This window comes from Tachypleus tridentatus, chromosome 8, assembly GCF_004210375.1.
Source record: "Tachypleus tridentatus isolate NWPU-2018 chromosome 8, ASM421037v1, whole genome shotgun sequence".
In the NCBI taxonomy this organism is placed as follows: domain Eukaryota; kingdom Metazoa; phylum Arthropoda; class Merostomata; order Xiphosura; family Limulidae; genus Tachypleus; species Tachypleus tridentatus.
In genome coordinates this window covers 78,966,152-78,985,106 of record NC_134832.1, presented here as the reverse complement: position 1 = coordinate 78,985,106, position 18,955 = coordinate 78,966,152, and the positions used below count along the sequence as shown (strand labels likewise).

General features: G+C 33.5%; 1 protein-coding gene and 1 long non-coding RNA gene across 13 annotated transcripts in view; one reads left to right on the top strand and one right to left on the bottom strand.

The window, feature by feature from the left end:
• LOC143222752 (uncharacterized) overlaps window positions 1-18,955 on the bottom strand; it is an 82,449-nt gene that overhangs the window by 49,959 nt on the left and 13,535 nt on the right. Inside the window, exon 1 of one of the 3 annotated variants that reach the window (XM_076449695.1) lies at window positions 14,735-14,940. The exons of 1 other annotated variant lie outside the window; for it this stretch is intronic. In XM_076449695.1, coding sequence (XP_076305810.1) covers window positions 14,735-14,772 — 38 coding nt within the window. In that variant the 5' untranslated portion in view covers window positions 14,773-14,940. Of the gene's footprint in view, window positions 1-14,734; window positions 14,941-18,955 lie in introns of those variants that run through there. One more of the 3 variants, XM_076449697.1, reaches the window with a different exon arrangement.
• The window catches only part of LOC143222753 (uncharacterized), a 48,491-nt gene that overhangs the window by 20,389 nt on the left and 9,147 nt on the right, over window positions 1-18,955 (top strand). For 4 of the 10 annotated variants that reach the window (XR_013012464.1, XR_013012465.1, XR_013012457.1 and 1 more), the window contains 2 exons: window positions 7,177-7,302; window positions 12,576-12,759. The exons of 1 other annotated variant lie outside the window; for it this stretch is intronic. This is a non-coding gene — a long non-coding RNA (uncharacterized LOC143222753). Of the gene's footprint in view, window positions 1-7,176; window positions 7,303-12,039; window positions 12,187-12,575; window positions 12,760-18,955 lie in introns of those variants that run through there. 5 more of the 10 variants (XR_013012468.1, XR_013012458.1, XR_013012453.1 and 2 more) reach the window with 3 other exon arrangements.

Sequence of the window (18,955 nt, the reverse complement as noted above, 5' to 3'; positions counted from 1 at the left end):
ATAGAGTTTTTATAATAAGTTCTATCTACATGAACCTCATTTTAACATAATTATATGAACTAACTTTATATGAAAGAAAACGTTCTAAGTATATCATTATAATTATAGTTTCTATGAAGTTATTCAGTGGATCTTGAATATTAACATTATAATTTAAATTTTCAAATGCTTAAAATGAACGGGTGTCTGAGGAACAAAGGAACCCTGAATTTTTTTCTTTTCATTCGAGGGAAGGGAAGTAAATATAATAATACGTGTTTAAGATAACGCTTTGGATTTTTTTTTTTTCTGTTATTCGTTTCGGATGATCTTAGGTGGTACATAATGACGATTTTCGTCCATATCTTTCTTTTTCACCGTCATTACTTCTAACATTTCATCTGAGATGAATTTATTCTTTCCTCCCTGGAAATGCAAATATAATTTAAACATGATTTAGGCCTAAAATAATATACGAACTATACATTAAGAGCATTTGTCGCCTTAATGTAGGCCCGGCATAGCCAGGTGGTTAAGGAACTCGACTCGTAATCTGGGAGGACGCGGGTTCGAATCCCCATCGCACGAAACATGCTCGCCCTTTCAGCCGTGGGGGCGTTATAATGTGACGGTCAATCCTATACTGCAAAATTAGGGACGGCTAGAGCACATAGCCCTCGTGTGGTTTTGTGCGAAATTTACAACAAACAAATATAGGAGCGTTTTTAAGCTCAACAACTTTATCTCAGTGAAATTAAACAATTTTAACTGCGTATTCGTACATGATATAGTAGTTAATATATTATCTTTCTCTGCTCAAAGTAAAAACACTTAATATCCTTTCTCAACGGTTTATGGTAAAGATCACAACCATTCTCAGCTTTAAACTAGGTTAAAGTATCGTTCTCAACTGATTTTTGACATAATTTGCCTATTACTGGTGCAGTAACATTCGGCAGAGCTAGAGCCATACGATGGATATAATGTATATAATTTATTGTACAGCTTTTAAAGTTATGAAGATTAGAACCATGACTTAAAAAAAAAACGTTTCAATAGTTTAGTTTGAACGACTTTTGGTTATAGAACATATAGAGTATTGTACGCTTACTTGTATATCAAACTGCTCCTCAGTTAAAATTTGTTTTCTATTTTGTGTTTATAAATCATAGCCTTTTATTTACAAGTTGTAAAGAACCTTATACATAATTGTTGAGAAATATACGTACGTAATAAGAAGAAGTGTATGAACTTAAATATACATGTGTTACATACGTTTACAGAAAATAAAATATTTTTTTTTTATTGATAAATACACCCAGAGACTGAATCTGAGGTTTTAGGTTGGCGTCACTCGACTGCAAAAACGCACTGCATACATACACTGAGACCACGGTGCACTATAACAATGGCTGTCAGACCCTTTCGTTTCGATGAAAGTAATCGAAAAGTTGGCGGTTGATGCTACTATTTAGCTGCCTTCCCTCTACAATTTATCAGTTCAAAATTAGGGGCGGCTATGACAGGTAGCTTTTATTTAGGTTTGCTCTAAAGTCGGACTGTTTTTGCTTGAGTTTAATACATTTTAATAAAGAATAAGACTACTAAATATTAAAGGTTTCTTATGTATGGTTAATCATCTGTAGTATCGTTACATGTATATACTGAAAGTATAGTGGCATTCACTGTCTTCCTTATTCATTTGATATTTTTGTAATTCTTTAAAGTATGTGGAATACGTGCGTGAATAGTTCGTAGAGCGTAAAATTTAGGCAGCTGAAAAAATAAATTTACATTTACTGAAATAGTATTTACTTGCGCTGGTTAATACACCGTGCGCTGTAAGAGTTAACTATGTGCGTATCTACACGTACCGGTGACTTTCAAACAAACTACCTCTTTATTAAAATCTCACCTATAACCATTGCAAGTTGGATGGGAACTCAACAGGAACTGATAACAAGCGTTTTAAAACTTTCATGGAAACGACACAGTCCGCTGTGCTGAACATGTGTTTTGAAATTCCAAAAAATGATATGTAAACGTGTCATTAATAGCACACATCCAGGTAATGATGTTTGACCCAAAAGTATCAGTGGGAGGATGAATCTTATTTGCACTATTATGTTTTAGCTGGCGGGACATATTGTAAGCTATAACTTAACTATTGAAACTATAAGACAGTGACTTCATAATCACCCGTCACACTACCCTATTCGTTCTCTTAAGTTATGTAATCCTATGGTTCAGTAATATTGTTGTTTAAGTATGAAAGAAATAGTCCCCAGTTAATGAAGATGAGAGAAGGGTATGTCTGCTATACCTTTATAAATTTATGATAACCTACTTCTGCTACCGAGACAAACAAATGATGAAAGGTTAGTGAAAGTGCACCAGGAACTCTATTTTGTATACTGTGCTGCCCCCAGTGGCTCGAGAGAAAGTCTGTAGACATATAATACTAAAAACCGGGTTTCGATATCTGCGGTAAGCAAAGTACAGATAGCTAATTGTGTAGCTTTGTGCTTAACTATAAAAACAAAAACAAAAAGCTACAAAAAAGCAATACTGTGATAATAGTTAGTTTGGTAAATGTGCAATAAACGTACTAATAAGAATAGAGATCCAAACAAGTAAATAGACAGTATTTTTATAATGTGACCATAGAACTGACACTAGTTAGGAATTGCACTTTATTAAGATTGTATATTTCAGCTGTTGGCAATTATGTATTTATATTTATTAATCTGTTGTTGTTGTTGTTAGGGCAACGTGAGCATACCTTTTTAATTAACTATAACAGCTAATTAAATATATCTACATCAGCGGGCATTATGATTGCTTCAAACCATAAAATTACACGAATAAAAAATATTTCATAATTTATCTTTTTTAGATTTATAATTAAAAACTAATATAGTTTAATAGACTCATGTACTTGTTTCTTTTTTTTATTTTGGTTATGCGAAATGTCCCTCAGGTGGACTACCAGTAAACTGGAGGATTTGTAACGTTAAACGTAGGTTTTTAATCTATGCATTATGAGGACTGCTAACTGTCCATTGTGGCTTTAAATTACTACTATGTAAACAGGCCCAGCATGGCCACATGATTAGGGCGCTCGACTCGTAATCTGAGGGTCGAGGGCTCGAATCCCCGTCACACCAAATATGATCGCTCTTTCAACAGCGGGGTGTTATAATGTGACGGTAAATCTCACTATTTGTTGGCAAAAGAGTAGCCCAAGGGTTGGCGGTGGGTGTTGATGACTAACTGTCTTCCCTCTATTCTTACTTTGCTAAATTAAATAGTGCTAGCACAGATAACCTTTGTGTAGCTTTGTGCGAAATTCAAGAAACAAACAAATAAGCTATCGAAACAAATAAATTAATAGAAAATCTTTCACTTGAACCAGTTTTAAAATCAATTAAAAATACTTTCTTCGGAAATATTGAAGAAATATTGGAAGAAAAATTAGAATATGGAATGAGGTATATGACGAATGGCCTCATTCTTTCGCAAGAACTAAATCTGCGAACCTACAGAGAAAAATGATACTTTCTTTAAAAAAAACAACAAGTAAAACTATTATTTTACTATACTATCATTTATGAAGCCTAACATTTTTAAGCCCTGAATGTAATTTTTAACTCTGAATGATAACCTGACAAACAATCACGTTCAGCTTGGTTACCGATTCTTTTCATAGGTCACAATCGGTCTCCGAAATGGAACTTTAATTATCACGTGCATGCAAAACATAAGAAACGTAAATTTAGATTACACTTTTAAAAATGATGTGCACACATTTCTTAAAGGGCGTTGTGAAGGAAACGTTAACATGTTCTGTCCACCTCCGACCCTTACTTGGGAGAACCGTAACACGTTTTCTCATTTTAAAACACTGGCCTACTGGGTGTGATGTTTCAGGAAACTTTACGAACAATAACAGCATTTAGGTGACAGTCCAAAATACGGGATATGATTGTCTAGAGTAACTTTCTTCCTCAGAGTGGATAAGACAGCATGAAAAATGGGTGAGTTCTAAACCGAGAACTATACGTATAACTGCGGTAAATAAAACGTCAACATAGACAACAGTGGCACAAAAAAACATATGAAAATCTGTCTATTTATCGATGATATTACATAAACAATATTCAGAAATTAACCTGCAAAAAAGAAAACCTGGAATGAATTAAACAGAGAACAAATTGACGAAACAATGTAAGAACGTAGAAAGAGTATGCTCAAATGTCTGAACGTACTTTGTCAAAAAAACTGAACTGAACGTATGTACTGATTTTAAGAGCTCATAAGAAACATTTTTGAAGAACATACATTACTAAAAATTATACATGAAGTTAAAATTGGTGATAAAAGTGTTCGAAGGCGATTGTCACAAAATGCATTTTCATGAGAAAGTTGTAATCAAAAACACTAATGTATCTCGTGTGAACGTGGTTAAGTATTTAAGACTTTTAAACGATTGCAAAATTTAGTCGAAAAACGTGAGCTACTTCGAGGTCAAGATAAAGAAATGACAACATAAAGGTTGCAAAATGACTGATTTAAAAGTCTCGTTGATAATCTATAACTTAAAATAATATTGCGATAAAATTCTGACAAATTTGATATATTGTACAACAAATTTTCGGTCCTTTGATAGTGTCAGAAAAATTAGAACTATCCATGTCTTATCGATGTCGTCATATTGTAGGTTGGACGAAGGTCTAATGATTTATATATAGACTTATTACCAGTTTTGTAGATATATTTTTATGCATGTTGTGGTCTTAAGCTCTTATTAAAACTAATTGTGTTTGTACCAATTTATTAATATTAATTTCTCATCACAGAAAGTGATATAATTTGAACTTTATTTAAAGCAAAGCTTTAAATTAATACAATAATCAACAGTTGTTTATAAGCAAATTTAACGTGTCATTTTTTTTATCTTTCTTCCGATGACAGCAAGTTATACATAGGGCGAAACTAAAATTTAATATGGTAATCAGTATAGCTAGTTAATGAATTAGGCAATGTTTTCCTTGTTCTTTGAGTGAAAGTTGCATCTAGATCGTGAACATTATTTTGTGACAGAAAATTCAAAAGTCGTAAAGAGTTAAATAAGTGGTAATGCTCAGTTACGTTGCAAAAAACAAGTGTAAGATGAATAAAGGTTTGCCAGGTTTAAATAAAATATTAAACAAAAACTAATAGCTGTCGATTTGGAATAAATCTTGAATAATAGTTTTTGGAGTATATGTTAAAATTTCAATATTACCTTGTTTAACCCTAGGCAATACTGTAATATTTAAATATTTGAGTAGTAAGCAGGAGTTTGAAGATTTTTGATAATTATTGCATACAACTACATTTTTGGAAGTGAACTACATTGAATTATGAAGATAAAAACTACACAATAGGTTATCTGTGCTGCCTACCAAGAGTATCGAAGCCCGGATTTTAGCGATATAAGCCCTCAGACTTACTGTTGAGTCACCGGGAATCCAGTAGAGTAACGCCACAAATATTATGTAAGAGACATTACGTTTGAAACGTACATTGAAACACTAAATAAAAATATCATATTCTTGATGTAAATTAGTGTTTTAATTTCAGATTTTCCTGAACCAGAACCCAAATTTCAAAGTCACAATTATCGATTTTTCAGTATGTATATCTTAAATTAGGAGGTTCCTCATCTTTTTAACACTGTCTTGGAGACAAATGATCCAATTAACAACTCAAATTTGTTTTGACAAAGCAAGAGATAAATAATCGTATGTGCAGCTTTATGTCTTAATTGTGGAACATTTGTGGAGACTGGGTGGACCGTAGGTGTGTAGCGCATCAAATAACAGGTTTACTGCATTTGCTTGTCTTAAAATGAAAGACATTTGCTAAGACTAGAGCTGACACCCACTGATTTAGAGCAAGCCGGAATAGTTAAGTTGATCTTCAGTGCTCCGACTATTACAACTGTTACAATGTTAGTGTGTAGCGTAACTACCATTAACGAGCTGACCTAATTCTTCAGTTGTAAAGAAGTCAGTTGATGGTCAAGTTAGTTCCGGTTCGAGGTAGGGTGAAAGATTCATATTGGCCTTCAATGTCTCGAAAAACAAACCAAGTGCTTTTCTTGGGATCTGTGTTCTTAGTTGGTTACTGTCTAAGTAATAATGGACGATGCACCTAAAAACTTTGTCTGATAGGCGCGGGATGAACCGTTCTAGTGAGCAATGTTGGTCACATAAAAATAAACATTTTAGGACCACTCTGACTTTATAGTAATACTTACGTTATAAAGGTATGCATTCAACCAAAAAGGCCACAGTCACTTTACCTTTATTTGTATACCAGATACATTCGTCGTATACATTGCATGCACTTTTTTTACATAGAAACCACAGTTGTTCATTAATACACATATGACATCCTTTATAACAAGTAATTTGCAGTTTTGTGCTGCGAAAAACTCCGTCTATATGACATTATAGGTGTAGAGTAAAAGCAAAACTGTTTTTATACCATGCTGTAAAACTCCAGAAAGAGACAGTAAAATTACATCGACATTCAAACTACGAAAATTTGCGTATTATTATACGTCAATAATTTTTTTATCAGCCAACAACTAACACTTTGGCTCTGTTTTGCTGTATTTCATAGGTACTTGCTGTTCTTATTCCTGTATCTACGTCCTCCTAAAAACAACTTAAAACAGTTATAGCATAAATTCGATACAGTAAGTGCTTTAGATCGATATAATGTTCAGTTCAACAGTAACTCCGAACTTCAGATTACTGATGTATTACTCATTTGTGAATGTTTCTTTTTCTTACTAACACGTTTGGGCCTGGCATGGCCAAGCGCGTAAGGCGTGCGACTCGTAATCCGAGGGTCGCGGGTTCGCGCCCGCGTCGCGCTAAACATGCTCGCCCTCCCAGCCGTGGGGGCGTTATAATGTGACGGTCAATCCCACTGGTAAAAGAGTAGCCCAAGAGTTGGCGGTGGGTGGTGATGACTAGTTGCCTTCCCTCTAGTCTTACACTGCTAAATTAGGGACGGCTCGCACAGATAGCCCTCGAGTAGCTTTGTGCGAAATTCTAAAACAAACAAAACTAAAACGTTTAACTTTCGAAGAAAACAAAGAGGTCTAATCAATTTTTTGATTCGCTGTTCTGTCTCTATTAGACTAGTTTCGCCGTATCCCAGACTTTCAGTACAGCTTGGAAGAGAAAACTAAAGAGATACAGTATAACCCTCCATACAATGGTGTTCTACAAATAACACATCCTACAAATCACCAGCCTCTTTACGGTGAGAATTATCATCCATTATTTGTGTTTATTTTGTTACTAATACCAGTTTTTGATTCTTTCGAAATGGCTAATAAGCACACGTACTATGTGATTAATACACATCACGGTGAGAAGTATGCGTGTTTGATACGCAAAATGTTTATTTCTAATCAATCTCTGTTCATACGACATGGTAGCTGTCGAAAAAAATTATTCAATCTGTATGATGTTGTGAGTCTAGTAAACGTGCTTGATTTTATAAAAGTTTAATACATGAATTGTTTAAAACGTTCTGACTTTAGCACGAAGTTGTGGTTATATTTTAAGGGCCATCATGCAATTTACAAATGACATTTTCGTATTCTTAGGACGACTGGTATGGATATTAAAACTTTAATTGAATAAAGTGCAGATCAATGTTTCGACCTTCTTAGGTCATCTTCAGGTTAACAAAGGACACCTTCTGTTTTACAAATGCTTAAAAGAAGAAAATACCTATTGTAATTTTTAGGGACGACCATACAACCGTTGGCTAGGTCTATGGTTAAAAATACTGTAATAAAGTTAAAACTGGACTTCATTTAACGGCGACTACAATATAATTATATACTTTTTGTTTTAGAATGTAATTTCATGTGTTATTTTTAAACATGAATATTAATATTAAGGGAAAATAATGAAGTCATGCTAATTATATCGCTAGCTTGAAAAAGGTTTAACAAGAATAAAATTATCTTTTTATTTAAAAAAAACACTATTCTAATTGGATGTTAAAATATCATTAACATGGAGAATGCTAGTATTCACAACAGTTCATTCTGTCTGGAGTCTTGTGGTGGACGACATATCAGTCTTATATAGGCCTCATTGTAGAGACAGAAAAGTTATCCATTACAAGAACAGTTGTAAGATTTAACACAGTTATATCTTAAAACGTTCTTAAAACGAAGCTGAAAGGTTTAGCCTTTTCTGATGTAACGCAAACATTCTTTGCAACTTTTTAAAAACAAATTAAGTAGTGTTGTAGCTTATACCGGCGTACTAAGTAAAAAAATATCATTTACATATCCTGGTCAATATTTAGATAATCTATTCGGTATATATATAAACACTAAACGACTTAAAAGACGTTATCTTTAGTTTTACGTGCATACCATATATATCTAGCTATTCTATCAAAATATTGTGTTCGTATAAAAGTAAGAAACTCTTGAAAATATTGATATTTTAATTCTCATGTTGAACCCTAACGGTATTGTAAAATGTGATTCTTAGAAGAAATGTTGAAGTAAGTCACGTGTTAAAATCCAGTTTGTTAACAAACAAATGTGTTTATCTAATATTATTTCTATAAATTACATGCTTTTATATTTTCAGATAAAGCACCTTATATACTGATCGCTTCTTGTTCTTATAGTGTTCAGTTGTGTTATAATTTCTTAAACAAAAGCTATTCCTGAAAAGAGACGGGTTTAAATTTCTCAACTTATATATTTATAATTATAAAATTGTTTAAGATATTTATTTTTTCAGTTTTATTTATAGTCCTAAAAATCTATATGTAGATATGTTCAGACGTTTCGCAATAAAAAAATAAACAACGTAAAATTGAAAATGATGAAACCTAATTCTAATTAAAGAATATTATGTCAGTGTTTCTAAACACTAAGAAAAATCCAGACCTAGCAGATTAATACACAAAGTACTTTATCAGTAAATATAAAAGTATGTAATTCATAAAAATAATTAGATAAACACATCTGTTTGTTGAGTCCCCCGCTAGTGCAGCGTTAAGTCTGCGAATTTACAACGCTAAAATCAGGGTTTCGATTCCCCTAGGTGGGCTCAGCAGATAGCCCGATGTGGCTTTGCTATAAAAAAACATACATATACTGTTTGTTGACGAACTGGATTTTAGCACGCAACTTTCTTCAACGTTTCTTCTAAGAATCACATTTTACAATACCGTTAGGGTTCAACATGAGAATGAAAATATCAATATTTTCAAGAGTTACTTACTTTTATACGAATACAATATTTTGATAAAATAGCTAGCTATACATGGTGTGCACGTAAAACTGAAGATAACGTAATTTTTAAGTCCACTGTTTCTTTGCTATTCGTGATGACGAGAAACCAATTTGAAGTAAAAATGTATCTCAAGTCAGCTGGTATGGGTATTAAAATAAAGCAGAGAACACAGTTTCGACCTTCCTAGGTCATCTTCAGATTAACAAAGAGAGCTTGCAACTGTATGTTGCTGGGTTACCGGGTGCATGCCTTAGGGACGAGAGTGTAATCGGATACGAGATTGTAGGAAGAAGCATTGTAGTATATGTTAGGTTATTAATTAGTATAGGCCTAAACGTTTTGGATTGTTTCACTGCGTTTGCAGGTTAAGTTACTATTAACAATCACTTTCACTCTGTTACCATAGTAAACTTTAAATTTAAACTTTGTTGAACTTTCTTTATTTTTATAGTATTGTTATTACTAAACTAACAAAACTTTACATCTATGCCTCATTATCATGTGTGTTACAATTCTATTCTGTAAAATGACTTGTGTTATGTATTATTTGTCTCTCTGTAACGAAAATTGTCCGCCTTCTTCACCTCTGACCACCATGAAATCTTAAGGGCTTGTGTCAAGTAACTCAAATATAATTCTTATAGTACGTGCTTTATTTATTGTAGTGTGGTTTATGTGCTAGTTTTTTATATTTTAATATTTAGTTACACATTTTCACTGTGAAATGGCGATTAAAAAGCAAAATAAACCAACGCAGATTCTTCATCTGACAGTTATAGTAACACAGAGGCATGTGGTATCCATCGTTTGTCATTTTTATACGTTCAATATACAATGTTTTTAAAATTATAAGCCCTTAGTGGTTCATCTGTAAGTCTTAAGGCTTATAACATTAAAAACCAGGTTTCAATAGTAGTGGCAGGATCAACACAGATAGCTCATTATGCTTAACAACAAATAAACAAATTCAAATTATAAATTGCAAAACAAAATTACGTCCAAGATCAACAAATGTAAGTTTTATTCTTAAAGGGTAGTCTTCAAGTGTGTATTTACAGTTATATCGATTTAACTGTTGTGCGTTCTGCAAACTAAATTGAAAAACTTTTATATTGAAGTTTTTATAACTAGCTTGGTATAAAGTTATACCAACAATATAACTTGGTTATATAACAATATAACTTTATATTGTTATAAAGTTCATCGGACGATAAATTCGTCGTCCATTTATCGAGTCTTTCTTTGAAGCTTTGTGTCTGCTATACATTAGCGTATGGTTACGACTTGATATGAATATCAATAAATATAGCAATATAAAACTGTTTAAAATCAAAAAGTGACAACATTGCGGTGTTTTAAATACATATTACTGCTATTTTAACGCCATTTTTTGTGTGTTAAGCTCTGTTCCAATGATATTATAACATTTTCTAACGCAACAAATTTAAATAGCATAATTTTTTAACCACAAACACCTTTATCCGAAGCATACACATAAAGCTCAAATATCACGCCAACCTGATGCTCAGTGCAATTTATTTCTATAACGCAGTAATGTACTTAGATTGTCAAAACTGGTTTATTTGAATTTCGAATTTCCAACACAATTATTCATTTCTAGAAATGAGAAAATATAAAATATAAAAACACAATTTTATATCTAAGCATGCCAGATTTTATTTTGAAACTGAACACATTCAAACTACAGAAACACACAATAAGCCAGTTATACTTGTTTGTTTGTTTTATGAATTTCGCGCAAAGCTACACGAGGGTTATAGCGCTAGCCGTCCCAAATTTAGCAGTGTAAGACTAGAGGGAAGACAGCTAGTCATCACCACCCACTACCAATTCTTGGGCTACTCTTTTGCCAACGAATAGATTGACCGTCACATTATAACCCCCCCACGGCTGAAAGAGTGAGTATGTTTGGTGTGACGGTGATTCAAATCCGCAACACTAGGTTACGTACGAGTCGAGCAGCTTAACCACCTGGCCATGACGAACCGTCAGTTATGCACTGCACAGAAAAAAACAAACAAACAATGCTAACAAATTATTATTATTTATATATAATAAATATGAGATTTTTCTTCTTTAAATTGGCTTACAAAAAAAAAGAAGAAAATATTTGTTAAGTATTTTAGGCTTTTTACATTTACATCATACACGTAAAGTTTAAAATGACAAACAACTTAAAGCACGAGATAATTTGCCCTGCTTGACTTGTATGTAATGCTGTTGTCTATTGCTTTACCAAGATTACCTTGGAATCTTGGCACAACCTACCTGTTTGTGAACTTTACGTTAACTTAGAAAGAATGATACCTATTGGGAATACTTAACGTTCGAGTGCTATCTCAAGAAACGTATAAAATAAAGTAATTGACTACGTAAGTTGAGCACTTCGTCGTCCATTTATCGAGTCTTTCTTTGAAGCTTTGTGTCTGCTATACATTAGCGTATGGTTACAACTTGATATGAATATCAATAAATATAGCAATAGAAAACTGTTTAAAATCAAAAAGTGACAACATTGCGGTGTTGTAAATACATATTACTGCTATTTTAACGCCATTTTTGTGTGTTAAGCTCTGTTCCAATGATATTATAACAATTTCTAAACACTCTTGGAAAATGTGTCATATATACCACTACTTTCTTCAGAGAGATAAGTGCGACCTGTATTAGACGAATGAAATAGCATAATTAAATATCTTTGTAGGAATTTAAGCACAGATGAGCATAGTTTTACCAGTGTACTTCGTATCTCAACAACTATAATATGAAAACTCAAGTATCCACAGTTTTAGTTTGGTACTCAATACATTCACAGCTATAAAATGTGATACCTCAAGTCTCCATTGTTTAAGTAAGTGTTAAGTTCTACAGTGTTTCGGTAGCTGCAGTAAATGTCGATTCGTAGACTGTGTTAATAGGTCTTTAGAGTTAACATTACTTCCAATTAGACTAGGACACAAATATATAGAATATTCTTGCTTCATCTAGCATAAAGAAAAATTGTTATTATGGCCCTGTTTTCCTACAGTTAGTTATTCAGTCGGTTGTAACTGGTTGTTGTAAAATAACTCTTATATTTGACTTAGTTTTGCTTTTGTACTTTTTAAAAATTAATTAACCAGTAACTTGTACTATATTATATATATAGTTATGCAATGTGTGATTTTCTGTCGCTACCTTTCTATAAATTTCTATAGTTAATTATAAACTTATTAAAGTTCTCATTTCACTGTATGCCAGTACTGCACGAAGAGGGAGTACACCTGGTAAGAAGATGGAAGTATTTAGGCCACAGCCTGAGGTCGGGCAGGAAGCGAACACAAGAAGGAAAGGGGATAACGACACGGAAAACAAGTTTGATGTCACTTTTATGTGTAATCTATTGGAAACCTGATTCTGACGATAAATTGTTTGATCTGTTTTATTTGTTTGTTTTCTGATAATCTCTTTAGATCGATCATATAGAAGATCTAAAGTCATGGTTCATACTTAGGTTACCATACAAGTCTAAAACACAACATTACAGTAACTAACTTACATTGATCATCTGACTGCTTGTTTGAATTTTCTGATAAAGAACTGAAGAGATGAACAGTTTACAAAAAAACACATTAAAATATCTGATAAAAGCGGTATTCAAATGCGTATGAATAGTGTTAAGAAACTGAATCTCAATGACGATATTATGTAGTTTAAATGGGGTTGAGCGTTAAAATATAATTATTAAGTTATCGTATAGTATCAAGAAGTACATCATTAGAGTAGCTGGAGTCTTCCCGCATCACTGTAAGAGAACACGTTTGCTTTAAAATTTATACAAATATGGTCGCACGTTTACATAAACAGCTGGGTCTTCGTGAGTAGTGTGTCAGAGGTTCAACAAGCGCATAGATATGTGAGATGTTGTTATAGTTAAAGCTTTATGGGAAGTGTGCCTTACAATCGAACCGGCATCGTCTCATACTTGAACGTAACAAGTTGAACCATAACCTTATGGCGCGAAATGCAGCTAGACGGGAAATCTGGAAGCAGCGACAATTATTTAGAATTACATTCACTCACATCGTTTACAAAACTCAGCTATAAGTTTTGTCTTATTTGGAAAACATAGCCTAGCATTGTGTAAATTACAAAAAAAATGTTATATTCGGACAAAACGTTCATTTACAGTGAAAAAATCAGTGTTAATAATGAACAAAGATCTAGCACGTTTACTGCTTCTCTGCCGCTAAGATCCAACTTTATTCGACAAGATAGACGACATTTACGGTTCGTTTCGTTGCGGATTCGTTGAAGCGGAATGATTTTGTTGCTGTGGTGTGACAATATTAGCTAATTATCCTGAAGCATTAGGTTGACAGTTTTTAGAATCAGCCCACGAGGCACACTGTTAGAAGCCAATTCCTGATTCTACGGGAAGCAAATATGGATGAAGCTATAAACCCATATTTCAGATAGAAAGAAAACTGAAGATTTAGGTCAAAGATATTTTAAAATTAGCTAGCGGTATCTTGAAACAATTTCTATTTCATTGAAGAAAACAAACGAGAATAGCTTGAGAAAAAAATAACTATAACTCTATGTGATAAAATTAGAGAGAGGGCAGTACCACGCAGCATGTTTTTGTGAGTATAGCAATTAATTTTGTGATTCTACTGAAGCAGGTTCTTGTAGAATCAACAAAACAGATTTGGATCAACAGAAATATCATTTGGAGATACTAGGGTGTATTAAAAAGAAATTTATTATAGAATAAAATTGTCCTGACTGAACAAAACGTAAACACCGAAGACTATTTTACAGATGTAAGAGTTCACATGGGTCACCCGCGATAGCTGGACGTCCCTTCTCTGCAGATGGATGATTGTGTCGCATTACTGACCCATTCGAGACTAACACGTATCAAATAAACAAGCAATAGCAGTATAACTACTGACCACTAGAAAACGAGAAGTCGCATAATAAAATATCCAATCATGATTTGTTTACATGTGAGGGTAGCAGCACGTGGTCTGTTTATTTTATTGCCGACAACCGCTTGTATTTTTTTCATTGAAACAAAGATTTACCCCATAACATTAACTATTTTCTATTTCAAACTTAAGTCATGCTATAAAATATGTATTTCTAAACCAGAAGCCATCTTTCCATTTGTTTGTTTGAAGTTAAACACAAAGCTACACTATGAGTTATCTATGCTCTGCCCACCACGGGTATCAAAACCTGGTTTCTGGGCGTTGTAAGTCCGAAGACATTTTGCTGTGTCACAGTGAGGGGCCATTTTTCATCACGTAGCATATAGTTTGATACCTGACACATTGTTACCTCGTGAATATATCACCTACAGATACCATGCGATGCTCGAAAACCACTAGTAAATAAGAGGAGCTTCTTCCTACCTGCACATCTGGAGAATACTTGGACTGTTGGTTAACATGGATGCTCTGATAACGATATGCTAGCTGAAGTAAAGTTCACTGAAATCCGGAGACAGAAGAGCGGGCTGAAACCCCGCCTCAATACAGAAGTCAAATACAGACGTACGAGCAGGTGCTACCACGTGAATCTCCACACCAAACACATACTGATCACCACTGGACTCACTCTCACCTGGCTGCCCGACTGCTTGTACCTGATTGGCCCCCCCCTGGAAGTGACGCCGCAGTGACGTAATTCGTATATTCCAATGATGATTTACTGCTAGCAGGCAGGCTGCTGAAAGTATATGAACCAGATGTCCGCCTGGCCACTGGAGGGAAATGGACTTGGCTTGAAAATGAATGACTGTACTGTACTAGCTCATTAATAACTTCATACTCAGTGGGTACTTCTTCTGAATTGATTTTATTGTGAATCAGGCTGTAATCATCAATAACAGTTCACTCACTGAGTACATGATTGTTAAATACGTTAGGTTTATAGAAGTACGAAAGATGTGTTCTCTTTATTGGATATAATAATATAATATGGTCATAACTCATTATTGCTATCATTCTCTAAGATAAAGTTTGGTTAAGAATAAATATATGTGGTCATTAAATCTAGCAAAGTATCACATCCTACTCTCATGCTTCTGATGTCCACTAACCACTGTAAAGCATCACAGTTTGTTATGTTTATTCTTTATTGTCCACTACCCAATGCGGAAGTAAAGTATAAACGTAACCAATGATTCATTTCGACGGGGACAAAGTCTGATTACGACTATGATGAATGTATAACAGTTTTATAATTGAAAGGTTTCTAGCATTAAGGTCTGTAGTAAAAACAAGAAGGAAGTTTTAACCACAATTATGGGAAAGAACTAAACATTGGAAAAGTTTGGTTATAACCGACCATTAATGTTTGATTATTAACACATAAGGAACGATTGATTATTTCTCTATTTAATATTTATTAATAATAAGAAGGACAACATTTGATTGAATTTAACATTAATGTTTGTTATAAAACATTGGGAATTCAGAACATAACCTTACTAGAAATAATTACTTTCTAAACGCATTGATTTTTTAAACCACTTCACATCGTCCACTTAATTTACGTTTGATCGTTCACTTCCGTAGACGTGTGGTCTGTTTTGTTTTGAATGTTCGCGCATAGTTACATAAGGTTTACCTACAGTAGTCATCCCTAACTAGTGCAGTGGCTCTTAATTACTTTTCACAATGGGCTACTTCACATAATGATCACAAACAAAGTCAGCGACGGGACTTCAGCTTATTGGAGAACACATCATTTTCGAAATAAAGTTCTGCTTAATTGTGCAATATATGATCAAAGTGCGAGTCACGAGTTAACCTTTTGGGGGGGTGATGTGGGTCGAGAGGTCTCATTTGGGACAATATGACTAGAAGGGAGGCAGATATTTAATAACATCTAACTTATTGGAGAACACATCATTTTCGAAATAAAGTTCTGCTTAATTGTGCAATATATGATCAAAGTGCGAGTCACGAGTTAACCTTTTGGGGGGGTGATGTGGGTCGAGAGGTCTCATTTGGAACAATATGACTAGAAGGGAGGCAGATATTTAATAACATCTAACTGAATAGTGGGATTTAACTGCCACTGTTATAATCCATGACCCCAAATTATAGAACTGATTTATTTTTAAAATAATGAAACACACATAGATACGACTGTATCTATTTCCATAGATGTGTATGCTACAAGGAAATTATATACGGAGTTTTATAGAAAGTACTTTTCTACATGACCCTTTATCCATATGTTCCACTCGTTACGTGAAAAGGTGTAAATTATTCTCTCCTTAAGGCCACGAGCTATCACATTTTAACTACACTTATACTACTTCATAATTCATGGTAAATATTTGACTAATTTTCTTTAAAATACTATAAAATGTAACAAATTTACAACGAGCTATGGAAAAAAGGAACATAGTGTAAGGCAACAAAATCTTATTAAAGTTCTAGTATCAATAACTTTAATAGAAACGATAAAAACGTTACAAAATTTAACAAACTGAAAGTGAACAAACAAACCTATTTATATAGCTTTGACATACAATATTTACAAGAAACAATCGTAGTTAATTATTATCAAACATAATTGTGGAATATCAGAAGTTTAGTGATGTACCGAGGGTGTATAGATATTCTCTGCTGGCTGACTCACAATTTGTTTAAGTGTTTGTTTTGCTGCCTACGACCTCTTATTTCCTTTTTCAGTCTATTAAATTTTGCCACATAACATTAACTATCTTCTATTTTAAACTTACCTTATGTAATAAAATACATTTCTAATTACTCATCAATGTAATATCCATTTGATGATGGTAGTTCGTTTAATGGGAATATTCAAAGATATACACAACGACATGCATATTGTGTTTGTTAAAGATTCAAATGTTTCAAGAGAAATGTTTTTTGTGTAGTTTTTATTTAAAGTACGTCGTGCGTCAATCGGGTATGAATACAAAATGTAAAAGTTCGTTTATGTTTCTGAAGGTTAAATGTACGAAAGGCCAGAACGTAGCAGAATAACATATCAGCAGATTTCTAGTATGCTAGTTAATGTGTCCTACAATTGTACAAGTTAATAAAAAGTTGTAATTGTAGCTACGTTTCCTGTAGGTAATGGTTTGCATAAATTTTCTGTGCACCATGTGACTACAAAATGAACATTTCTAATAATGATTATTATTTTCAAGGGCATTAAGTGATTCTCTTAATTTAAGTTATTCCATCTTGAAGTGGACTTTGAAAGATCGGGTTTCTTTGAAATAAAGACACTTATGTTTATTCAAAAACGTGTAAATCAAACGAGTTTTTTAAAGTATAAAAGTGCAGAGAATCATAATTATTGAGGTTGCAAAACTATTATAAACCGATTGTTAGCAATCATCTGAAACAGATCATAAGTTACTTTCTATATCCACTGATGAACCATCTCGAACCTAAATCAAAAATTTCAAACTTATTTGGTCTGCTATTCAAATGTTGAAATACCCGCTCACCTCGAGACAGTATTATTTTGAGAAACTGGAGTTCCTTAATGCATTAGTATATTCAAAGACTTACATAACAACATGCATATTGTGTTTTCCTTTATATTAAACGTAACTTACTCTGCTATTTAAAATATTTTAATATAGAATTTCAATAATAGGCATCTCGGTGGTAGTGATCGAACATAAAAATGTGGGATTTATATGATTTTTCATGAAAATTATACAGGATGTAGCATACGATGACATATGACGATTTGAAATTGGTTTCTAACTCATAAACTTCTTTTGAGTTACGACTGGCCACATCATCAACAAAAACTCAATACATAATGGCAGTACTTCTTGTTATGTAACTGATGTGTCCACTAGGTACGCCTTCTTTTCCTTCTTTGCTTGTCGTTGCATCTGTTTTTGAAACCAGATCCCTAAAGATATTAGCTCTGCTAATCGTGACTGGGAGTTTTGTAGTTTTCATGTCATTATCAATCACCAGTATTTCCTCCGTTACCCACACGTTCCAAATGTTTGACTTACAATCTATGCAGGGGCTTTGGTTGCGATCTCGTTAGACAGCCCTTGGTGAGGTATATCCATAATCTATAAAGCCTAAAGGTACTAAAATGTCACTAAAAAAACATTCGAGCTTTCCAGAAGATACACAAACAGTAGTAATAGTATTTCGCCAGATCAGAATATTGAGAACAAGGTCTTTACTTTCAGATAATGAAGAAATGTCGAGTAATTATATTTCAGAATCAAGAAGATATAACCAGTTTGTGTGTGTTCTTTCCGGTAAGGTGGTTCGACTACTTCCAAACCCTCTGAAGTATGTCTGCGTCGTATGGATTGAACATTTGGATACAGCAAGTTCCAAATTTTTCCCAAGATGTATCCAGCATCTCCAATTACCAGAATTCCTTGTTTCTTGCCCTGCCACCCCCAAAAAACAACTGTATTAAATTTTTGGTTGTATTGCAACTAGGAAGAGATATGAAAGATACAGCTATGGCTTTATTACTTTAATAATGAATAAGATTAGTGAGTCTGGTAATCCAATAACTTTCTTGATCAACACAGATATGACGTAGGTACGAAACTCTATCACAGAAGTGTTTGTTTGTTTTATGAATTTCGCGCGAAGCTA